The following is a 26,498-nucleotide window of genomic DNA, read 5'->3' on the forward strand; positions in this document are numbered from 1 at the left end:
CTCTATGGGATCATGATACATACATACATACACCTCCCCCCAGCTCTATCTGTATACTGCTGTTGCTATCTCCAGAGAATTATTTTTCATTGGAGAATTCCCATAAATACAAGATGTAGTTTGAGGGTAAATCATATTCATTCACCCGACAAGTTTAGTTGCATTCTAATTTTACAATTTAAAAAAAGAAAGAACAAAAGAATATAAACATGCTATCTCTATGGGAACATGATACATAGTAGTTATAGATCTCCCCTTCAGCTGTATCTGTATACTGCTGCAATCTCTATGTGATCAGGATACATAGTAGTTATACACCTCCCTCCAGCTCTATCTGTATACTGCTGCTATCTCTATAGGATCAGGATATATAGTAGTTATACACCTCCCCTCCAGCTCTATCTGTATACTGCTGCTGCTAATTCTATGGGATCAGGGTATATAGTAGTTATACACCTCCCCTCCAGCTCTATCTGTATACTGCAGCTTCTATCTCTCTGGGATCAGGATATATAGTAGTTATACACCTCCCCTCCAGCTCTGTGTACTGCTGCTATCTCTTTGGCAGTGTTTCCCAACCAACAGCCTTTGGCTGTCCGGGCATGCTGGGAGTTGTAGTTTTCAACAGCTGAAGGCACCCTGGATGGGAAACACTGCTCTATGGGATGAGCAAAGAATAAAAGTTGTATTTCATACTCCAGACTGCTTCCAACTTGATAGAATGTTCTGTGTCACCGATCGCTCTAGTTTACAGATTGCGCTAATTACGGCGCCGTCATAAGAAATATAGAGCTCAGATACTATTTCTGATGCGTCCCCGAAGACACGGAGCGCCCAACAGGTAGCGCCGCCATCATTATAGGATTGTTGTGTAACGCCGGCGCTTAATAATGTGTATAAGACTATGTAATCACCGCTCCGGCGAGTCGTGGAGTACAAAGAGTCCCGTCTGGAGACTCATTATTCTCTTTATAAAGAACCATCTTGTTAGGATTGTTTTTAATCATAAGAAGTTTTCATTCTCGCTTTCTAAGGGGAAATGTAAGAGTTCTGCAGGGTCACAAAGTTATCGGGCTATAAATACATGGCCAAGATCCTGCACATAAATGATCAAAGAAACTTACAAGGGAAGAGCGACAAACGGGGAAAAACTAAAGGCCATTTATAATACAAATAAAGTTTTAGTTTACAGCTGACACAAGTATCAAGGTTTTGCAGGACCAGTCATTTTTGGGGATTTTTTTTGACCACCATTCTGTGCAATTCGGCTAAATTTGGAAAAAAAACTGTTCTGCTGTACCAGTCTGTAAACATCTATGCAGTTTACAAAGGCTAATAGTCCTATAGGCCTAGACTTTAATTGAGCACTGTCGCTTTAAAAAAAAACTTTTTTTTTTTTTTACACATTGTAGAGATGTGTCCACAGTTTGGATCATTTCGGGTAGGGCTGCACGATTTGGGGAAAATGTGTGCGATTTTTCCATTATAGAGTTAAACATTGCGATTAGAGATGAGCGAACTTACAGTAAATTCGATTCGTCACGAACTTCTCGGCTCGGCAGTTGATGACTTTTCCTGCATAAATTAGTTCAGCTTTCTGGTGCTCCGGTGGGCTGGAAAAGGTGGATACAGTATTAGGAGACTCTTTCCTAGGACTGTATCCACCTTTTCCAGCCCACCGGAGCACCTGAAAGCTGAACTAATTTACGCAGGAAAAGCCATCAACTGCCGAGCCGAGAAGTTTGTGACGAATCGAATTTACTGTAAGTTCGCTCATCTCTAATTGCGATATAATAAACAAATGGTGAAATCCCTCAATTTCATATCCAATCCCCCCCCCATTTCACATTTCCCCCATCTAACAACCACACCCATTTCACATCCATCCCCCAATTTCAGGTCCTTCCCCTATTTAAAGGGGTACTCCGGTGGAAAACATATATATATATATATATATTTTTTAAATGAACTGGTGCCAGAAAGTTTAAACTGATTTGTAAATTACTTCTATTAAAAATCTTTATCCTTCCAGTATTTTTAGCAGCTGTATGCTACAGAGGAAATGCTTTTCTTTTTGAATTTCTTTTTTGTCTTGCCCACAGTGCTCTCTGCTGACACCTCTGTCCATGTCAGGAACTCTCCAGAGCAGCATAGGTTTGCTATTGGGGATTTTCTCCTGCTCTGCTCTGGACAGTTCCTGAAACTGGCATTAGGTGTCAGTAGAGAGCACTGTGGACAAGACAAAAAAGAAATTTTAAAAGAAAATAATTTCCTCTGTAGTATACAGCTGCTAAAAAGTACTTGAAGGGTAAAGATTTTTTAATAGAAGTCATTTACAAATCTATTTAACTTTTTGGCATCAATTGATTTAAAAAAAAAAAGTTCGCCACCGGAGTACCCCTTTTAACCCCTTAAGGACACATGACGTTCTCATACGTCTCCATTTCCGAGTCCTTAAGGACACATGACGTATGAGAACGTCATGTGTTTTACCGGCCCCCCGCAACCATCTGGAGCGGAGCCGGTGCCCGATGCCTGCTGAAATCGTTCAGCAGGCATCGGGGCATATCGCCCAGGGGGGTCATTATGACCCCCCATGTCAGCGATGGCCGCAGATCGCTGGGCAATTCAGTCCAGCGATCTGCGGCGGATTCCGGGTCAATCGAGTCTCCAGTGACCCGGTGACCCGGAATTACTGGCTGATCGAGGCCGTCTCTGACGGCCCCGAACAGCCAGACCCAGCAGGGGTGAGGTGGCACTGGTGCCACCTCACGATCGCCCTGATTCGTCGGCCGGATTACCGGCCGACCAATCAGGGCGCCTGCTGCGGGTGTCACTCCCGCAACCCGCTCCGCCCCTCTTCCGGAGGACGTGAGCGGGTGCGGGACGTGCACCCCGGGTGCTGGGGACCCCGATCCCCGGCGTCAATGTTGGGATCGGGGCCCCAGGAGCAGCGGCGGCGGCGACGACGAGGGACTGACCTGTGCGGCGAGGATCGTTGGAGGTGAGTGACAGCCTCCTGCTGTTGCTTAGCAACAGCTCCCAGCATGCAAAAAGGGCATGCTGGGAGCTGTAGTTATGCAACAGCAGGAGGCAGACCACCACAACTCCCAGAATTCCCTTATGGGCATGCTGGGACTTGTAGTTTTGCAACAGCTGGAGGCACATTCTTTCTATGGAAAAGTGTACCTTCAGCTGTTGTATAACTACAACTCCCAGCTTGCACAATCAGCTAAAGTGCATGCTGGGAGTTGTAGTGGTGCATCTGGTGGTTGCATAACTACAACTCCCAGCATGCCCGTTGGCTGTCAGTGACTGCTGAGAGTTGTAGTTTTGCAACAGCTGAAGGCACACTGAGTTAAGTAGCAAACCAGTGTGTCTCCAGCTGTTGCATAACTACAATCCCCAGCATCCCCAGCCAAAGTAGTATGCCTCCAGCTGTTGCATAACTACAACACCCAGCATGCCCTTCCGCTGTCCGTACATGCTGGGGATTGTAGCTTTTGCAACAGCTGAAGGCACACTGGTTGCAAAACACTGAGTTTGTTACCAAACTCGGTGTTTCACAACCAGTGTGCCTCCAGCTGTTGCAAAACTACAACTCCCAGCATGCACTGATAGACCATACATGCTGGGAGTTGTAGTTTTGCAACAGCTGGATGTCCCCCCCCCCCCCAATGTGAACGTACAGGGTACACTCACATGGGCGGAGGATTACAGTAAGTATCCGGCTGCAAGTTTGAGGTGCGGCAAAATTTCTGCCGCAGCTCAAACTGCCAGCGAGAAACTACTATGAACCCCCGCCCGTGTGACTGTACCCTAAAAACACTACACTACACTAACACACAATAAAATAAAAAGTAAAAAACACTACATATACACATACCCCTACACAGCCCCCCTCCCCAATAAAAATGAAAAACGTCTGGTACGCCACTGTTTCCAAAACGGAGCCTCCTGCTGTTGCAAAACAACTACTCCCAGTATTGCCAGATAGCCATTGACTGTCTAGGCATGCTGGGAATTTTACAAAAGCTGGAGGCACCCTGTTTGGGAATCACTGGCGTAGAATACCCCTATGTCCACCCCTATGCAAGTCCCTAATTTAGGCCTCAAATGCGCATGGCACTCTCACTTTGGAGCCCTGTTGTATTTCAAGGCAACAGTTTAGGGTCACATATGGGGTATCGCCGTACTCGGGAGAAATTGCCTAACAAATTTTGGGGGGTATTTTCTGCTATTACCCTTTTAAAAAATGTAAAATTTTTGGGGAAACAAGCATTTTAGGTAAAAAAAAATATATATTTTTTTACATATGCAAAAGTCGTGAAACACCTGTAGGGTATTAAGGTTCACTTTACCCCTTGTTACGTTCCCTGAGGGGTCTAGTTTCCAAAATGGTATGCCATGTGGTTTTTTTTTGCTGTTCTGGCACCATAGGGGCTTCCTAAATGCGGCATGCCCCCAGAGCAAAATTTGCTTTCAAAAAGCCAAATGTTACTCCTTCTCTTCTGAGACCTGTAGTGCGCCAGCAGAGCACTTTTCACCCCCATATGGGGTGTTTTCTGAATCGGGAGAAATTGGGCTTCAAATTTTGGGGGGTATTTTCCGCTATTACCCTTTTTAAAAATGTAAAATTTTTGGGAAACCAAGCATTTTAGGTAAAAAAAATATATATTTTTTTTACATATGCAAAAGTCGTGAATCACCTGTAGGGTATTAAGGTTCACTTTACCCCTTGTTATGTTCCCTGAGGGGTCTAGTTTCCAAAATGGTATGCCATGTGGTTTTTTTTTTGCTGTCCTGGCACCATAGGGGCTTCCTAAAGGTGACATGCCCCCCAAAAACCATTTGTCGCTCCTTCCCTTCTGAGCCCTCTACTGCGCCCGCCGAACAATTAACATAGACATATGAGGTATGTGCTTACTCGAGAGAAATTGGGTTTCAAATACAAGTAAAAATTTTCTCCTTTTTACCCCTTGCAAAAATTCAAAAATTGGGTCTACAAGAACATGCGAGTGTAAAAAATGAAGATTTTGAATTTTCTCCTTCACTTTTCTGCTATTCCTGTGAAACACCTAAAGGGTTAATACACTTACTGAATGTCATTTTGAATACTTTGGGGGGTGTAGTTTTTATAATGGGGTCTTTTATGGGGTATTTCTAACCAGAAGACCCTTGAAATCCACTTCAAAACTGAACTGGTCCCTGAAAAATAGTGAGTTTGAAAATTTTGTGAAAAATTTCCAAATTGCTGCTGAACTTTGAAGCCCTCTGGTGTCTTCCAAAAGTAAAAACTCATAAATTTTATGATGCAAACATAAAGTAGACATATTGTATATGTGAACCCAAAAAAAATATATTTTGAATATCCATTTTCCTTACAAGCAGAGAGCTTCAAAGTTAGAAAAATGCTAAATTTTCATTTTTTTCATCAAATTTTGGAAAGGATGCAAGTTACCATAAAATTTTATCACTAAGTTAAAGTAGAATATGTCACGAAAAAACAATCTCGGAATCAGAATGATAACTAAAAGCATCAGATTTATTAATGTTTAAAGTGACAGTGGTCAGATGTGCAAAAAACGCTCCGGTCCTTAAGGTATAAAATGGCCTGGTCTTTAAGGGGTTAATGTCCACACCCTCATTTCATGTCTATCACCCCGATTTCACATGTCCACGGCCTTATATCACGTCATCCCCCCCAGTGTACAGAGCTCTACTTGCCCGGCCTCACTATCTGTATTTGGACTCCTCATAGAGACACACAAACAATAGCTGAAGAACTACCGTCACGCCCCCTCCCATAGACTTGCATTGAGGGGGCATGGCCTTGACATCACGAGTGGGGAGTGGCCGTGAAGTTCGCTCCGTGCATCGGATGTCTTGGGTGCTGCAGCCAAGACCGTGGGGGTCCCTAAAGATCAGACAACTTGTCCCCTATCCTTTGGATAGGGAATAAGATGTCTAGGGGCAGAGTACCCCTTTAAATCCACTTTTCTGATCCCGGACTACCCCTTTAACACCGCTTCATACTCTGTGTTATTCAAGAAGCAGAATAATAGATAAATAAGGCGAGGTGGCTGCAGATTTTATAGCAGGGCTCCGGCTGTATTCGCCCCAGATGCGTCGCACATTCCTGAACTATCCATATTTTATGCATTGTCTGTATTATCAGCCTGTGCAAATATAGATTACGCAGCAGCAGCGGCGGCGGCGACCGGGGAAATCCAGAAGTGCAGGCGAAAGGCAGAACAAGTGTTTACTTCATCTTAAGAGTCTATTTTTCTCTGCAGACACTTCAGTGCGTCTCTGTAAGTTGTGATGAGAATTACCGCTGCCAGACACTTTCACCTTGCAGTGAGCCCTTCAAGACGCCTCCTAAATTTGTAAATCATGTTACAATTTGATGACACGAAATGAAAAGTTCCGGCAGCTTCTCTTCTTTTCTCCTCTCCAGTTTGTCACCAGAAGTGTCAGGATAATGTAATTTAGAGATATTAATTCTCCCGTGTAAAGGTTTAACCCTTCACATGCCGAACAACAAATCTTAGTCTGACTGTTACCTCCCAGTCCTGTCCATGTCCTGCCGAGAGCGCCAACCGGGAGCTTAAAGGGGTATTCTAACCTTATACTGATCACACAGGACAGATCCTCTATACTACACAGGACAGATCCTCTATACTACACCACACAGGAGAGATCCTCTATACTACACCACACAGGAGAGATCATCTATACTACACCACACAGGACAGATCCTCTATACTACACCACACAGGAGAGATCCTCTATACTACACAGGAGAGATCATCTATACTACACCACACAGGACAGATCCTCTATACTACACCACACAGGAGAGATCCTCTATATAACACCACACAGGAGAGATCCTCTATACTACACCACACAGGACAGATCCTCTATACTACACTACACAGGACAGATCCTCTATACTACACCACACAGGAGAGATCCTCTATACTACACCACACAGGACAGATCCTCTATACTACACCACACAGGAGAGATCATCTATACTACACCACACAGGACAGATCCTCTATACTACACCACACAGGAGAGATCCTCTATATAACACCACACAGGAGAGATCCTCTATACTACACCACACAGGACAGATCCTCTATACTACACTACACAGGACAGATCCTCTATACTACACCACACAGGAGAGATCCTCTATACTACACCACACAGGACAGATCCTCTATACTACACCACACAGGAGAGATCATCTATACTACACCACACAGGACAGATCCTCTATACTACACCACACAGGAGAGATCATCTATACTACACCACACAGGACAGATCCTCTATACTACACCACACAGGAGAGATCCTCTATATAACACCACACAGGAGAGATCCTCTATACTACACCACACAGGACAGATCCTCTATACTACACTACACAGGACAGATCCTCTATACTACACCACACAGGAGAGATCCTCTATACTACACCACACAGGAGAGATCCTCTATACTACACCACACAGGAGAGATCCTCTATACTACACCACACAGGAGAGATCCTCTATACTACACCACACAGGAGAGATCCTCTATACTACACCACACAGGAGAGATCCTCTATATAACACCACACAGGAGAGATCCTCTATACTACACCACACAGGACAGATCCTCTATACTACACTACACAGGACAGATCCTCTATACTACACCACACAGGAGAGATCCTCTATACTACACCACACAGGAGAGATCCTCTATACTACACCACACAGGAGAGATCCTCTATACTACACCACACAGGAGAGATCCTCTATACTACACCACACAGGACAGATCCTCTATACTACACCACACAGGAGAGATCCTCTATACTACACAGGAGAGATCCTCTATACTACACAGGAGAGATCCTCTATACTACACCACACAGGAGAGATCCTCTATACTACACAGGAGAGATCCTCTATACTACACAGGACAGATCCTCTATACTACACCACACAGGACAGATCCTCTATACTACACCACACAGGACAGATCCTCTATACTACACCACACAGGAGAGATCCTCTATACTACACCACACAGGACAGATCCTCTATACTACACCACACAGGAGAGATCCTCTATACTACACAGGAGAGATCCTCTATACTACACAGGACAGATCCTCTATACTACACCACACAGGAGAGATTCTATATACTACACCACCCAGGAGAGATCCTCTATACTACACCACACAGGAGAGATCCTCTATACTACACCACACAGGACAGATCCTCTATACTACACCACACAGGAGAGATCCTCTATACTACACCACACAGGACAGATCCTCTATACTACACCACACAGGAGAGATCCTCTATACTACACCACACAGGACAGATCCTCTATACTACACCACACAGGAGAGATCCTCTATACTACACCACACGGGAGAGATCCTCTATACTACACCACACGGGAGAGATCCTCTATACTACACCACACAGGAGAGATCCTCTATACTACACCACACAGGACAGATCCTCTATACTACACCACACAGGAGAGATCCTCTATACTACACCACACAGGAGAGATCCTCTATACTGCACCACACAGGAGAGATCCTCTATACTACACCACACAGGACAGATCCTCTATACTACACCACACAGGAGAGATCCTCTGTATACTACACAACACAGGAGAGATCCTCTATACTACACCACACAGGAGAGATCCTCTATACTACACCACACAGGAGAGATCCTCTATACTACACCACACAGGAGAGATCCTCTATACTACACTACACAGGACAGATCCTCTATACTACACCACACAGGAGAGATCCTCTATACTACACCACACAGGAGAGATCCTCTATACTGCACCACACAGGAGAGATCCTCTATACTACACCACACAGGACAGATCCTCTATACTACACCACACAGGAGAGATCCTCTATACTACACCACACAGGACAGATCCTCTATACTACACCACACAGGAGAGATCCTCTGTATACTACACAACACAGGAGAGATCCTCTATACTACACCACACAGGAGAGATCCTCTATACTACACCACACAGGAGAGATCCTCTATACTACACCACACAGGAGAGATCCTCTATACTACACTACACAGGACAGATCCTCTATACTACACCACACAGGAGAGATCCTCTATACTACACCACACAGGAGAGATCCTCTATACTGCACCACACAGGAGAGATCCTCTATACTACACCACACAGGACAGATCCTCTATACTACACCACACAGGAGAGATCCTCTATACTACACCACACGGGAGAGATCCTCTATACTACACCACACGGGAGAGATCCTCTATACTACACCACACAGGAGAGATCCTCTATACTACACCACACAGGACAGATCCTCTATACTACACCACACAGGACAGATCCTCTATACTACACCACACAGGACAGATCCTCTATACTACACCACACAGGACAGATCCTCTATACTACACCACACAGGACAGATCCTCTATACTACACCACACAGGAGAGATCCTCTATACTACACAGGAGAGATCCTCTATACTACACAGGACAGATCCTCTATACTACACCACACAGGACAGATCCTCTATACTACACCACACAGGAGAGATCCTCTATACTACACCACACAGGACAGATCCTCTATACTACACCACACAGGAGAGATCCTCTATACTACACCACACAGGACAGATCCTCTATACTACACCACACAGGAGAGATCCTCTATACTACACCACACAGGAGAGATCCTCTATACTACACCACACGGGAGAGATCCTCTATACTACACCACACAGGAGAGATCCTCTATACTACACCACACAGGAGAGATCCTCTATACTACACCACACAGGAGAGATCCTCTATACTACACCACACAGGAGAGATCCTCTATACTACACTACACAGGACAGATCCTCTATACTACACCACACAGGAGAGATCCTCTATACTACACCACACAGGAGAGATCCTCTATACTGCACCACACAGGAGAGATCCTCTATACTACACCACACAGGACAGATCCTCTATACTACACCACACAGGAGAGATCCTCTGTATACTACACAACACAGGAGAGATCCTCTATACTACACCACACAGGAGAGATCCTCTATACTACACCACACAGGAGAGATCCTCTATACTACACCACACAGGACAGATCCTCTATACTACACCACACAGGACAGATCCTCTATACTACACCACACAGGAGAGATCCTCTATACTACACCACACAGGACAGATCCTCTATACTACACCACACAGGAGAGATCCTCTATACTACACCACACAGGACAGATCCTCTATACTACACCACACAGGACAGATCCTCTATACTACACCACACAGGACAGATCCTCTATACTACACCACACAGGAGAGATCCTCTATACTACACCACACAGGAGAGATCCTCTATACTACACCACACAGGAGAGATCCTCTATACTACACCACACAGGACAGATCCTCTATACTACACCACACAGGACAGATCCTCTATACTACACCACACAGGAGAGATCCTCTATACTACACCACACAGGAGAGATCCTCTATACTACACCACACAGGAGAGATCCTCTATACTACACAGGAGAGATCCTCTATACTACACAGGAGAGATCCTCTATACTACACAGGAGAGATCCTCTATACTACACCACACAGGACAGATCCTCTATACTACACCACACAGGACAGATCCTCTATACTACACCACACAGGAGAGATCCTCTATACTACACCACACAGGACAGATCCTCTATACTACACCACACAGGAGAGATCCTCTATACTACACCACACAGGAGAGATCCTCTATACTACACCACACAGGAGAGATCCTCTATACTACACCACACAGGAGAGATCCTCTATACTACACCACACAGGAGAGATCCTCTATATTACACCACACAGGAGAGATCCTCTATACTACACCACACAGGACAGATCCTCTATACTACACCACACAGGAGAGATCCTCTATACTACACCACACAGGAGAGATCCTCTATACTACACCACACAGGAGAGATCCTCTATACTACACCACACAGGAGAGATCCTCTATACTACACCACACAGGAGAGATCCTCTATACTACACCACACAGGACAGATCCTCTATACTACACAGGAGAGATCCTCTATACTACACCACACAGGAGAGATCCTCTATACTACACCACACAGGAGAGATCCTCTATACTACACTACACAGGAGAGATCCTCTATACTACACTACACAGGAGAGATCCTCTATACTACACCACACGGGAGAGATCCTCTATACTACACCACACGGGAGAGATCCTCTATACTACACCACACAGGACAGATCCTCTATACTACACCACACAGGACAGATCCTCTATACTACACCACACAGGAGAGATCCTCTATACTACACCACACAGGAGAGATCCTCTATACTACACCACACAGGAGAGATCCCCTATACTACATCACACAGGAGAGATCCTCTATACTACACCACACAGGAGAGATCCTCTATACTACACCACACAGGAGAGATCCTCTATACTACACCACACAGGAGAGATCCTCTATACTACACAGGAGAGATCCTCTATACTACACAGGAGAGATCCTCTATACTACACCACACAGGAGAGATCCTCTGTATACTACACCACACAGGAGAGATCCTCCGTATACTACACCACACAGGAGAGATCCTCTATACTACACCACACAGGAGAGATCCTCTATACTACACCACACAGGACAGATCCTCTATACTACACCACACAGGACAGATCCTCTATACTACACCACACAGGAGAGATCCTCTATACTACACCACACAGGAGAGATCCTCTATACTATTCCACACAGGAGAGATCCTCTATACTACACAGGAGAGATCCTCTATACTACACCACACAGGAGAGATCCTCTATACTACACCACACAGGACAGATCCTCTATACTACACCACACAGGACAGATCCTCTATACTACACCACACAGGAGAGATCCTCTATACTACACCACACAGGAGAGATCCTCTATACTACACCACACAGGAGAGATCCTCTATACTACACCACACAGGAGAGATCCTCTATACTACACCACACAGGACAGATCCTCTATACTACACCACACAGGACAGATCCTCTATACTACACCACACAGGACAGATCGTCTATACTACACCACACAGGAGAGATCCTCTATACTACACCACACAGGACAGATCGTCTATACTACACCACACAGGAGAGATCCTCTATACTACACCACACAGGACAGATCCTCTATACTACACCACACGGGAGAGATCCGCTATACTACACCACACAGGACAGATCCTCTATACTACACCACACGGGACAGATCCTCTATACTACACCACACGGGACAGATCCTCTATACTACACCACACAGGACAGATCCTCTATACTACACCACACAGGACAGATCCTCTATACTACACCACACAGGAGAGATCCTCTATACTACACAGGAGAGATCCTCTATACTACACAGGAGAGATCCTCTATACTACACCACACAGGACAGATCCTCTATACTACACCACACAGGAGAGATCCTCTATACTACACCACACAGGAGAGATCCTCTATACTACACCACACAGGACAGATCCTCTATACTACACCACACAGGACAGATCCTCTATACTACACCACACAGGACAGATCCTCCATACTACACCACACAGGAGAGATCCTCCATACTACACCACACAGGAGAGATCCTCTATACTACACCACACAGGACAGATCCTCTATACTACACCACACAGGACAGATCCTCTATACTACACCACACAGGACAGATCCTCTATACTACACCACACAGGACAGATCCTCTATACTACACTACACAGGACAGATCCTCTATACTACACCACACAGGAGAGATCCTCTATACTACACCACACAGGAGAGATCCTCTATACTACACCACACAGGAGAGATCCTCTATACTACACCACACAGGACAGATCCTCTATACTACACCTCACAGGACAGATCCTCTATACTACACCACACAGGAGAGATCCTCTATACTACACCACACAGGAGAGATCCTCTATACTACACCACACAGGAGAGATCCTCTATACTACACCACACAGGAGAGATCCTCTATACTACACCACACAGGACAGATCCTCTATACTACACTACACAGGACAGATCCTCTATACTACACCACACAGGACAGATCCTCTATACTACACCACACAGGAGAGATCCTCTATACTACACCACACAGGAGAGATCCTCTATACTACACAGGAGAGATCCTCTATACTACACCACACAGGAGAGATCCTCTATACTACACCACACAGGACAGATCCTCTATACTACACAGGAGAGATCCTCTATACTACACCACACAGGAGAGATCCTCTATACTACACCACACAGGACAGATCCTCTATACTACACAGGAGAGATCCTCTATACTACACCACACAGGAGAGATCCTCTATACTACACCACACAGGACAGATCCTCTATACTACACCACACAGGAGAGATCCTCTGTATACTACACCACACAGGAGAGATCCTCTATACTACACCACACAGGAGAGATCCTCTATACTACACCACACAGGACAGATCCTCTATACTACACCACACAGGAGAGATCCTCTGTATACTACACCACACAGGAGAGATCCTCTATACTACACCACACAGGAGAGATCCTCTATACTACACCACACAGGAGAGATCCTCTATACTACACCACACAGGAGAGATCCTCTATACTACACCACACAGGACAGATCCTCTATACTACACTACACAGGACAGATCCTCTATACTACACCACACAGGACAGATCCTCTATACTACACCACACAGGAGAGATCCTCTATACTACACCACACAGGAGAGATCCTCTATACTACACAGGAGAGATCCTCTATACTACACCACACAGGAGAGATCCTCTATACTACACCACACAGGACAGATCCTCTATACTACACAGGAGAGATCCTCTATACTACACCACACAGGAGAGATCCTCTATACTACACCACACAGGACAGATCCTCTATACTACACAGGAGAGATCCTCTATACTACACCACACAGGAGAGATCCTCTATACTACACCACACAGGAGAGATCCTCTATACTACACCATACAGGAGAGATCCTGTATACTACACCACACAGGAGAGATCCTCTATACTACACCACACAGGAGAGATCCTCTATACTACACCACACAGGACAGATCCTCTATACTACACCACACAGGACAGATCCTCTATACTACACCACACAGGACAGATCCTCTATACTACACCACACAGGAGAGATCCTCTATACTACACCACACAGGAGAGATCCTCTATACTACACCACACAGGAGAGATCCTCTATACTACACCACACAGGAGAGATCCTCTATACTACACAGGAGAGATCCTCTATACTACACAGGAGAGATCCTCTATACTACACCACACAGGACAGATCCTCTATACTACACCACACAGGAGAGATCCTCTATACTACACCACACAGGACAGATCCCCTATACTACACCACACGGGACAGATCCTCTATACTACACCACACGGGAGAGATCCTCTATACTACACCACACGGGAGAGATCCTCTATACTACACCACACGGGAGAGATCCTCTATACTACACCACACGGGAGAGATCCTCTATACTACACCACACAGGAGAGATCCTCTATACTACACCACACAGGAGAGATCCTCTATACTACACCACACAGGACAGATCCTCTATACTACACCACACAGGACAGATCCTCTATACTACACCACACAGGACAGATCCTCTATACTACACCACACAGGACAGATCCTCTATACTACACCACACAGGAGAGATCCTCTATACTACACCACACAGGAGAGATCCTCTATACTACACCACACAGGAGAGATCCTCTATACTACATGGGAGAGATCCTCTATACTACACCACACAGGACAGATCCTCTATACTACACCACACAGGAGAGATCCTCTATACTACACCACACAGGAGAGATCCTCTATACTACACCACACAGGAGAGATCCTCTATACTACACCACACAGGAGAGATCCTCTATACTACACCACACAGGACAGATCCTCTATACTACACCACACAGGAGAGATCCTCTATACTACACTACACAGGAGAGATCCTCTATACTACACCACACAGGAGAGATCCTCTATACTACACCACACAGGAGATATCCTCTATACTACACCACACAGGAGAGATCCTCTATACTACACCACACAGGAGAGATCCTCTATACTACACCACACAGGAGAGATCCTCTATACTACACCACACAGGAGAGATCCTCTATACTACACCACACAGGAGAGATCCTCTATACTACACCACACAGGAGAGATCCTCTATACTACACCACACAGGACAGATCCTCTATACTACACCACACAGGAGAGATCCTCTATACTACACAGGAGAGATCCTCTATACTACACCACACAGGACAGATCCTCTATACTACACCACACAGGACAGATCCTCTATACTACACCACACAGGAGAGATCCTCTATACTACACCACACAGGAGAGATCCTCTATACTACACAGGAGAGATCCTCTATACTACACCACACAGGAGAGATCCTCTATACTACACCACACAGGAGAGATCCTCTATACTACACCACACAGGAGAGATCCTCTATACTACACCACACAGGACAGATCCTCTATACTACACCACACAGGAGAGATCCTCTATACCACACCACACAGGACAGATCCTCTATACTACACCACACAGGACAGATCCTCTATACCTCACCACACAGGAGAGATCCTCTATACTACACCACACAGGACAGATCCTCTATACTACACCACACAGGAGAGATCCTCTATACTACACCACACAGGAGAGATCCTCTATACTACACCACACAGGACAGATCCTCTATACTACACCACACAGGAGAGATCCTCTATACTACACCACACAGGAGAGATCCTCTATACTACACAGGACAGATCCTCTATACTACACCACACAGGACAGATCCTCTATACTACACCACACAGGACAGATCCTCTATACTACACCACACAGGACAGATCCTCTATACTACACAGGAGAGATCCTCTATACTACACCACACGGGAGAGATCCTCTATACTACACCACACGGGAGAGATCCTCTATACTACACCACACGGGAGAGATCCTCTATACTACACCACTCAGGAGAGATCCTCTATACTACACCACACAGAAGAGATCCTCTATACTACACCACACATGACAGATCCTCTATACTACACCACACAGGAGAGATCCTCTATACTACACCACACAGGACAGATCCTCTATACTACACCACACGGGAGAGATCCTCTATACTACACCACACAGGACAGATCCTCTATACCGGATGTTAAAAAAAAAAAAATACAGCTATTATCATCAGTTATTGTCCAGGTTTTTTGACATCCGTTTTTTGTACTGAGCATGCTCAGCACAGCTTTACAAAAAAGTGTTAAAAATCTGATTAAAAAAAACGGATGTAACTGGTGATAACGGATGAGCAACTTCAGGTTTTTTAAGAAAAAAAAACCATTAAAAATAACGGATAATGGTCACCAGTTATCATCCGTTATTACCAGTTATTGCATCCGTGTTTTTTTTCATCAGTTATTGTAAAATAACAGCAGTAAAAAAGCAGGATGATACCTGTAGTGTAACAGGGCGGGTAAGCGCTTCCCAAAAAATTTCTAGACATATAATTGACAGGCGACTACATTATGGAACGCTTCTGTATTTTTCACAGGTAGATTTTAAAGGGGTACTCCACTGCCCCAGGGTCTGGAACATTTAGTTCTGAATGCTGGGTACGGGCTGCGGGGGTCTTGACGTCACACCACGCCCCCTCAATGCAAGTCTATGGGTGGGGGCGTGACGCACGTCACGCCCCCTCCCATAGACTTGCATTGAGGGGGTGTGACTTCACGAGGGGGGTGGCCGTGATGTCATGACCCCCGCACCCAGCGTTCTGAACCAAACGTTCTGGACGCAGGGGCAGTGGAGTACCCCTTTAAAGCATCAATACCAGACATAGCCTTCGGACAAGGATGGCGCCATATCTGGGGGTAAGTGAAAATTTTAAGGGGTTATCCGGGGAAAAACTTTTTTTTCTTTTAATCATCAACTGGCTCTAGAAAGTTAAACAGATTTGTAAATTACTTCTATTAAAAAATCTTAATCCTTTCAGTAATTATGAGCTGCTGAAGTTGAATTGTTCTTTTCTCTCTAAGTGCTCACTGATGACACCTGTCTCAGGAACCGCCCAGGTTAGAAGCAAATCCCCATAGCAAACCTCTTCCACTCTGTGCAGTTCCCAAGACAAGCAGAGATGTCAGCAGAGAGCACTGTTGTCAGACAGAAAACAACAACTTAACTTCAGCAGCTGATAATTATTGAAAGGATTAAGATTTTTTTTAATAGAATTCATTTACAAATCTGTTTAACTCTCTGGAGCCAGTTGAGATATATAAAAAAAAAAAAGTTTTTTTCCTGGAATACCCCCTTTAACTAGGATGTTAATGAAATGGAATAATCCTCATAATGGGGACACTTAGGCGTTTTAAGAGGGAAATAAAGCCATTTTATTAGGTGTCATTTGCCTCTTAAACAAACACAACAGCCGTAGCGCGCGGTAATAAATTTGCACGTCCGTCATATCTGTTTTCCTCTCCCGTAAGTAATAAATTGCGTCCCGGCATTAGTAAACCTGGAGTCTATAAAATTGATTTAAGCTAACTGAATAAGTTAGGGGATTATCTATAATTTGACTCTGAACCGGGCCTTTATTTTATTGGTCTTGGAGAGATAACATTGGAAATGAAATACCAGCCGAGTGATAAATCTGAGCGCCGCTGATTTTCTGAAATTGTCCTTCTAAAAATAGGATTCTCTCTTTCTGTCGCTCGGATTTGGCAGGAAAAGATGAGGGAAATGGGCCAAGTGCGAAGCGTTTGCTATATCTGTTAGATATAATCTGCTTAATGTACAGTTTGAGATTTGTAGTGTCTATTGCCGGCATTTTTCTATCACACTCATTAGTGTCTCCTAAAGATAAGGATATTTAGACAAAAGACACCCGGCTCTGGAAATTTTTTTTTTTTTGCATTAATTACCTGCACTTTTGTCTTTTTATTATTTCGTCCTTTGCAAAAAAGTTTCAGGTGGATCGTTGAACGGAGAGGTCATCGCTTCTACAAGGAGCGCGGCTATGTACAGCGAGAGCCATCTTTACTTATCCGGGTTTATGGCGTATAAAAAATGAGTCTGGGACTCCGGCTCTCCTGTGCGTGAGGGACATCAATAGATAACTGGCTTCACAGAGAATTTTTTATTTTTTTTACTTTTTTTTTTACTTTTTTTTTTTTTTTAAGGGGTTTTCTGTGTATTAGTTAGCTTGCTATACTCTCATTTAAACACAGATCACTGAAAATAAATACACAAATAAAAACAGCTAAACATTTTTACAAAAAGGGGAAATTTTAAAAAGTGGAAATTAAAAAAAAAATATATAACCATAAAAAAGGTATAAAAAATTGTAAAAAAAAACAAAAACAAAAAGCATTTTGGGCTGTTTAAAGGGGTTATCCAGGAAAAAAAACTTTTTTTTTTTTAATAGATCAACTGGGCTCCAGAAAGTTAAACAGATTTGTAAATGACTTCTATAAAAAAAAAAAAATCTTAATCCTTTCAGTACTTTTTAGCTGCTGAAGTTGAGTTGTTCTTTTCTGTCTAAGGGTATGTTCACACTGCGGAATTCAGCGGTGTGAACTTAACATTAGTGTGAATGGGTCTCCGCGAGACCCGTTCACACTGCGGAATTTCAGCGGCGGAATTGTTCCACGCAAAGAACATGTTCAAGTCCGCGAACACTGCATAGCCATCAATGGTGACGGTGCAGTGCTGCGCGGTCCTACCGCTGCCTCCGGCTGCCAGTCTGAATCCACTCGCTGAATTCAGCGAGCGGTGATTCCGTTCACAATCTGTAGTGTGAACATACCCTAAGTGCTCTCTGATGACACGTGTCTCGGGAACTGTCCAGAGTAGAAGCAAATCCCCATAGCAAACCTCTTCTACTCTGTGCAGTTCCCGAGACAAGCAGAGATGTCAGCAGAGAGCACTGTTGCCAGAAAGAAAAGAACAACTCAACTTCAGCAGCTGATAATTATTGGAAGGATTTAGATTTTTTAATAGAAGTAATTTACAAATCTGTTTAACTTTCTCGAGCCAGTTGATATATAAAAACATTTTTTTCCCCGGAATACCCCTTTAAGTATAAAATGGACCTTTATTTTTTTTTTTTGTCTTTTTTTTTTTACAGCTCACACAATGGCGGTTTTTTTTTTTGGAGTTTTATTGAGCTCAATGGAAACACGAATCATAATTCACAATCGGTAAAATTTTACAGCTTATTTTATGTTTTTTGGAACTATTTTATACAGATTTGGGCTCTGGACCAAAAAACTGCTGCTTTGCAAATGTTATTATGGCATTTGATCTAGGAATTAAAAAAAAAAAAGGTCTGAAAAAGAAGTTTAAAAGAAATATATAAAATAAAATGTAAAAGAAAGCCGACCAAATGGCAGAAAATGTAAGTTTTCCTAGTTCAATAGAGTCAATAAAATGGGAAACTGAGAGTCAACAAAATTATGTTATTCAGGAGTGTAGGAAAGTTGGGTAAGCACTGTAGTAGCTGTCATGGTGTCAACATTGGATGTTGCCCGCCTTCCCTAAAAGTAGCTGTAAGTAAGAATTGCTAACTCCAATTATTATTATTATTATTATTATTATTATTATTATTTAGATTCCTGTCCTTGCATGTTTACCTCAGTTTTTATAATACTTGTCATATATAATGATATAGAGCAGTGGTCTCCAACCTGCGGTTCTCCAGATGTTGCAAAACTACAACTCCCAGCATGCCCGGACAGCCGTTGGCTGTCCGGGCATGCTGGGAGTTGTAGTTTTGCAACATCTGGAGGTCCGCAGGTTGGAGGCCACTGATATAGAGGGAGATTTATCAAGGGATTTGTTTATTTATTTATTTATTTTTTTCTTTGCTTACAAAAGTCACACACAAAGTCGCAATTTTTAGTGCAACTTTTGTTGGTAAGCAGTTTAAGTGTGAATGTCGAACTTAGGCAAAAAAAAAAGTTGCATAACCCCTTAAAAAAGTATAAGCCTGGTCAGACCCGGCTTGCAAAATTGCCTTTGACAGCATTTTTTTAAAGTCACATGTAAAGTCGCAAATGGGTCTTTTTGTGCGACTTATTGTAAAGCTCCGCTCCCCGGCCACCCACCTGCTAGATATTGTAGGACCACAACTCCCAGCATGCCCTTACATTGATGACACACTAAGCCCCGGCGTTGTAATGTCTATTAGACAGCTTCCACTACTAAGCCTGTAAAATAAATTAAATAAAAAAAAAAATGTAAAAACACAACACATTTAAAAAAAAACTTGTATTCCACAAAACACTCCCTCCACAAACCCTCGTTAACCATTTTATTAATATTAAACAAAAACAAAACAAAACGCTGGTCATCGACGTAGTCCACCGAATCTAAAGTAGTCTTCTACATACACATCTGAAATGAGAAGAAAAATACAAAAAAAAAATGGGTAGTACATTTAGGGGCGGGGGGGGGGGGGGGGAGAATGTAATAAACGCACATAAATTTTATATACATATATATATATATATAGATATATAGATATATAGATATATATATATATATAATATGGTGATAGATGGATATAGGGATGGATATAGATATGGGGTGGATATAGGGATGGATATAGATAGATATGAGATAGATAGATAGATATGAGAGATAGATAGGAGATAGATAGGAGATAGATAGATAGGAGATAGATAGATAGGAGATAGATAGATAGATAGGAGATAGATAGATAGGTGATAGATAGATAGGTGATAGATAGATAGATAGGTGATAGATAGATAGGTGATAGATAGATAGGAGATAGATAGATAGGAGATAGATAGATAGGAGATAGGTGATAGATAGATAGATGATAGATAGATAGATAGATGATAGATAGATAGATGATAGATAGATATGGGAGATAGATAGATATGGGAGATAGATAGATATGGGAGATAGATAGATATGGGAGATAGATAGATATGGGAGATAGATAGATAGATGGGAGATAGATAGATAGATGGGAGATAGATAGATAGATGGGAGATAGATAGATAGGAGATGGAGGGATAGATAGGATAGGTAGCTGAGAGCTACAAAAAAATATGTTCTTTTAGGAGACTTCTTGTATATGTGAAAGGACGGTGAGACTCAGGCCAGCACAGGTTAAACTTGTTTATTTTGCAAAGAGTGGACAACGCGTTTCGGCACACACAATGTGCCTTCCTCAGGTCCAAAGAGTACAATCCAAACTTCTCTGTTAGTATGCAAAGTTCCTGTGTGCAGCGGCGCTGGCGTGGTTCTGACCTATAAGATAGATATAGGGATAGATGGATAGATATAGACAGATAGGGATATATACGGTATATATTTATTTTTCCACATTTATTTCACAGTTGTGACTTTAGACACCTTAGAAGTCACAGAGGAGAGGAGGTGATGTTACTAAGTGGTATTTGCTTACGTGTGCTTAAAAAAAAAAAGTATTATGTGTTTTATGTGAGACAAATTTATCAACCCCCTGTGATAGTAGGATAAATATGTAGCATATAAGCAAAACCAAAAGCAAGAAAAAATAAATACTACAGAACTCTCTTACCAAAGCTACGATGATAAACGTCCCTCTAGGTTTCATCGGGTTTGTATCCTTTTTTATTTTTCTAAATATGTGAACCAAATAGCGACCTCTCCATGGGCAGTAAATCACTTATCATTTCTGTATAGTCCAGATTTAGAGAATAGAACAATAATACCACAACGTGCATGAGATATTATGTCACAGTCTTGAATTTTTATTAATATTTGGCTGTTATTGTTGTTTTTCCTCACTTTTTAGGTGGTGGAGAGGAAGAGGACGGCGGCGGAGATCCGAGAGGAGTTTGAGAGGTTACAAAGGGAGCGGGAGGAGAGGCGGCTCCAACAGCGAACGAACCCCAAGGTAAAGTGTCAATACTTTTTGTTTGTTGAGACCAAAATAAACTATATTCTTTTTCACCTTTAGAGTTATGTTCTGTTTCTTCAGTATTGACGCCAAATAGTGATAATTCCATCTCCAGGGAATAAAAAATACAATATATCCCCATTCAAAAGATAGGGGGTTAGGTATCGTGGCGGAACCCCCCACCATTTCCAGTATAGGGCCCCACTCGACTCCATGAGCGTTCCGGCCCCCATGAACTGGTCTTGGGAGTGACGGCCCGCCCAGCCAATAAACTGCTTCGGCAGGATAGGGTTGTGGCGGCGACTGGCTGAGCGCGTCGTCACTTCCGAGACCAGTTCGTCTTGGAAGTTGGGGGCTGGAGCGCTCAGAGGTAGGACACGGACACTGTTCCGGAGATTGTGGGGGGTTCCCAGCAGCTGGACCCTCGGCACTCAGACACTTATCCCCTATCCTGTGACTAGGGGAGACATTTTATTCCCTGGATAATCCCTTTAAAAGGGGTACTCCACTGGCCAGCGTTCGGAAGTAAAAGTTTCGAATGCCGTTTTCGCATTGCGGGGGGTCTACCACGCCCCCCGTGTGATGTCATGGCCACGCCCCCTCAATGCAAGTCAATAGAAGGGGGCGTGGCGGCCGTCACGCCCTTTCTATTGACTTGCATTGAGGGGCGTGGCCATGTCATCACGAGGGGCGTGGTCGACCCCCGCAGTGCGAAAATGGCATTCGAAACTTTTACTTCCGAACGCTGCCCAGTGGAGTACCCCTTTAAAAGTCATCAAAGTTAGTTATGATCTGTGTAGATTTTTGCAGTTACCTAAACCTGTTTCGTTCTCACTCAAAGGGTTAAAAAAAATCAAATGTCCTCCAACTCCTATCAAACACTCATCTCCCCACGGAAGCGTCAGGATCAGACACAGAGCGGTATATACAGCTTCTCCCCTCGCTGCCGGGGCCTCAATAAATAACGCTACGTACGTTTTCACATGCCACGTTTTTACTATTACTGTCTCTTTAATTTATCTCGACCGGTATCGCGTTTTACGGCGGCGCTCATGGCTCCTCCAGCTTAAATATTCTTTATGGTTCGGTCGTATCTGTCACCGGGCTGTTTTCATATGGAAAATATGTTGCAATAACCAATATATTGAGGAGGCGACACAAGTCGCAACGCCGCATCTTACGCAGGAAACGCCATCTGTTTTTACTTTTGGTTAAGAAAAACTCAACATGGAGGTCGCCTGTTTTTATTACAGCGTCACAAATTAAAGGACTGTAGGCGATAACTCTGTGACTGTCTGATCTGCCTCTAATAATACCCTGCGTGGAGAGGGCACCGCCAAACACCCCCGCAGCTCCCCCCACGTACTCATTGACTCTTCTCCCTGTAAATAGACATTCATTCTTTATATTTTTTACTGCTTTTTTTCTTTTAGTTTTTTTTCCATTTTTATTGCTTTTTCTATAGCTTTTTCCCTTTTTTTATTGCATTTTTTTTGCCTTTTTATTGAATTTTTTTGCCTTTTTATTGCGTTTTTCCTTTTTTATTTTTTTATTGCGTTTCTTTCCCTTTTTTTATTGCATTTTTCCCTTTTTTTATTGCATTTTTTTCTTTTTTATAGCATTTTTCCCTTTTCATAGAATTTTTTCTCTTTTTTCATAGCATTTTCCCCTTTTTTATAGCGTTTTCCCTCTTTTTTATAGCGTTTTCCCCCTTTTTTATAGAGTTTTCCCCCTTTTTTTTAGAGTTTTCCCCCTTTTTTTAGAGTTTTGCCCCTTTTTTATTGCGTTTTGCCCCTTTTTTATTGCGTTTTGCCCCTTTTTTATTGCGTTTTGCCCCTTTTTTATAGCGTTTTGCCCTTTTTTATTGCGTTATTTCTTTTTTATTGCTTCCCTCCTTTTTTATTGCGTTCCCCCCCCCCCGTTTTTATTGCCGTTCCCCTTTTTTATCGCATCCCCCTTTTTTTTATTGAATCCCCCCTTTTTACCACATCCCCCCCTTTATTTTATTGAATGCCCCCCTTTTTTATTGCGTTCCTCCCCCTTTTTTATTGAATCCTCCCCCTTTTTTTATTGAATCCTCCCCCTTTTTTTTATTGCGTACCCCCCTTTTTTATTGCTCCCCCCCTTTGTATTTTTTTTTACCCCTTTTTATATTGCTTTTTTTTATTTATTTTTCGTTTTCTACTCTACTATCCAGGATACGATGACTTAAACTGCCTTTTCATAAGCATCTCTGCCATGTGACTGGATTAGGGGGGCCCCCGGTAATATATTGCTCCTCCGCCGCCAACACCACCGCTCCCGTATAATGATGAACACTTTTTTTTTTTCCGTTTTAAGTCAATCACAGCTTTTTTAATTTCATTAACAATAAAAGCTAATACTCGAGTCATAAAACTGTAAATTGAAATCTATAGTCATCCGTGTCGCACAAACGATACATTCCGTCTCTTTACGAGAAACTAGGGGGAAATGTACGCCGAGACGGATGGGCGATGCCTCAGAACGGCACAAGCTGTCTGCGTTTAACCCCTTAACTCTCGTAGATGCCAAAGTACAAAAAAAAACTATAGTTCTGCAGTAGGTGGGGGCAAATACATGTAAATTGTTCTTGGGTTGCAGAATCGGTCTTCTGGACAGTTCATAGCAAATGTTATACTCGCTGCTACAAGGCATCCAACCCATTGATCGCAAAACATAAGGGCCCAAATCTGGCATATACCCACTCGTTTAGCCATGCACAAACAGCTTGAGCGTGCATGCATTCTGTATAGGGCGATAGGAAGAAAGCCGATGCCAGACTCCTCTGGCAGCAGCGTATTTAGCAAAACTACAACTTCCAGCATGCCCGGACAGCCAATGTATCTAATTTCTATCAACATGGAGGTGCCTTTTTCACTCCAGACCAGTGTTTCCCAACCAGAGTGCCTCCAGCTGTTGCAAAACTACAACTCCCAGCATGCCCGGACAGCCAACGGCTGTCCGGGCATGCTGGGAGTTGTAGTTTTGCAAATGCTTCTTCTCCTACAGCAGTGTTTGCCAATCAGGGTACCTTCAGCTGTTGCAAAACCACAACTCCCAGCATGCCTGTCAATTTTAAATTATGTTATAAACATACAGCAAACTGCTGCCTGCACACAACCTCTACAAACTGTCCTGGCGTAGAGGCCCGTTCACAGCTGCGACCTCTGCGACCCCTATAGCTACAACACTGGTGAGGGCATAGGTCAGTGTTTTCCAACCTGGATGCTGCCAGCTGTTGAAAAACTACAACTCCCAGCATGCCTGAAATTTTAACTTACTTTATAAACATACAACAAACTGGTGCACACACCTGAGGATAGGAGCGGTTAGCAGGTCAGACAGAAGCAAAAAAAATCCTGGCTTAGAGGCCCGGTTGCAGCTGCGACCGCTGCGATCCTTATATCTGTGAAACTGGTGAGGGCATAGGTCAGTGTTTCCAAACCTGGGTGCCTCCAGCTGTTGCATAACTACAGCTACCAGCATGCCCGGACAGCCTTTGGCTCCTATCCTCAGCAGTTTATGGCGTTGTGGGCAGCAGTTTGTTGTATGTTTATAACGTAACCTAAAATTGCGGGCATGCTGGGAGTTGCACTTTCGCAACTGCTGGAGGCATCCTTGCGAAACGCTGCTCCGGACAAAAACGTTGACAAAATCCGATACCTCATGACTTGCCGGCACCGCCATCGGTTCTCACCTGCTCGCAAGAGGAGCCGTATCCAACGACAGATGTAAGTAATAACATGGCAGACACTTCCCCTAAAACAGACATGTCAGGGAAGCTGTGAAGGGCGCACTAGCGAGGGGCCCGCGCCAGCGTCACCGCGGATTTGTCACGGATTATCACTTTTGGCTTCGTCACCATTGTCTGTCTCTTAAAAAAAAAAAAAAAATTAAAAAATTTAGAAGCACTCCCGCTTCCCCCGAACGTCACGTAGTCCAGATAGCCGAGAATCACATCCCGTTACTTTTTTTTTTTTTTTTTTCTGTTTCTGAAGAGCTGGAAAGTTGACTCTCGCCATCTTTCTTACTAAATCCTCTTGTCTTTTGGCAATTTTTTTTCCTGCGCCCATCCGTAAAGCCCCCCAGTGGAGATCCAAGCCAATAGTTGTTTTTACAAAGTGCAAAAAAAAAAAAAAAAAAAAAAGGTAAAATAAAAAAATCTCGCTGTTGTTTGTGTTTTGACATTTTGTCAGTAACTCTACCCC

General features: G+C 43.5%; 1 protein-coding gene across 2 annotated transcripts in view; it reads left to right on the forward strand.

The window, feature by feature from the left end:
• Positions 1-26,498, forward strand: part of DNAJC11 (DnaJ heat shock protein family (Hsp40) member C11) — a 163,806-nt gene that overhangs the window by 63,989 nt on the left and 73,319 nt on the right. For both annotated transcript variants that reach the window (XM_056542338.1, XM_056542339.1), the window contains exon 4: positions 22,165-22,266. In XM_056542338.1, the coding sequence (XP_056398313.1) occupies positions 22,165-22,266 (102 nt within the window). The remainder of the gene's footprint in view (positions 1-22,164; positions 22,267-26,498) is intronic.

This window comes from Hyla sarda, chromosome 10 (assembly GCF_029499605.1).
Source record: "Hyla sarda isolate aHylSar1 chromosome 10, aHylSar1.hap1, whole genome shotgun sequence".
In the NCBI taxonomy this organism is placed as follows: domain Eukaryota; kingdom Metazoa; phylum Chordata; class Amphibia; order Anura; family Hylidae; genus Hyla; species Hyla sarda.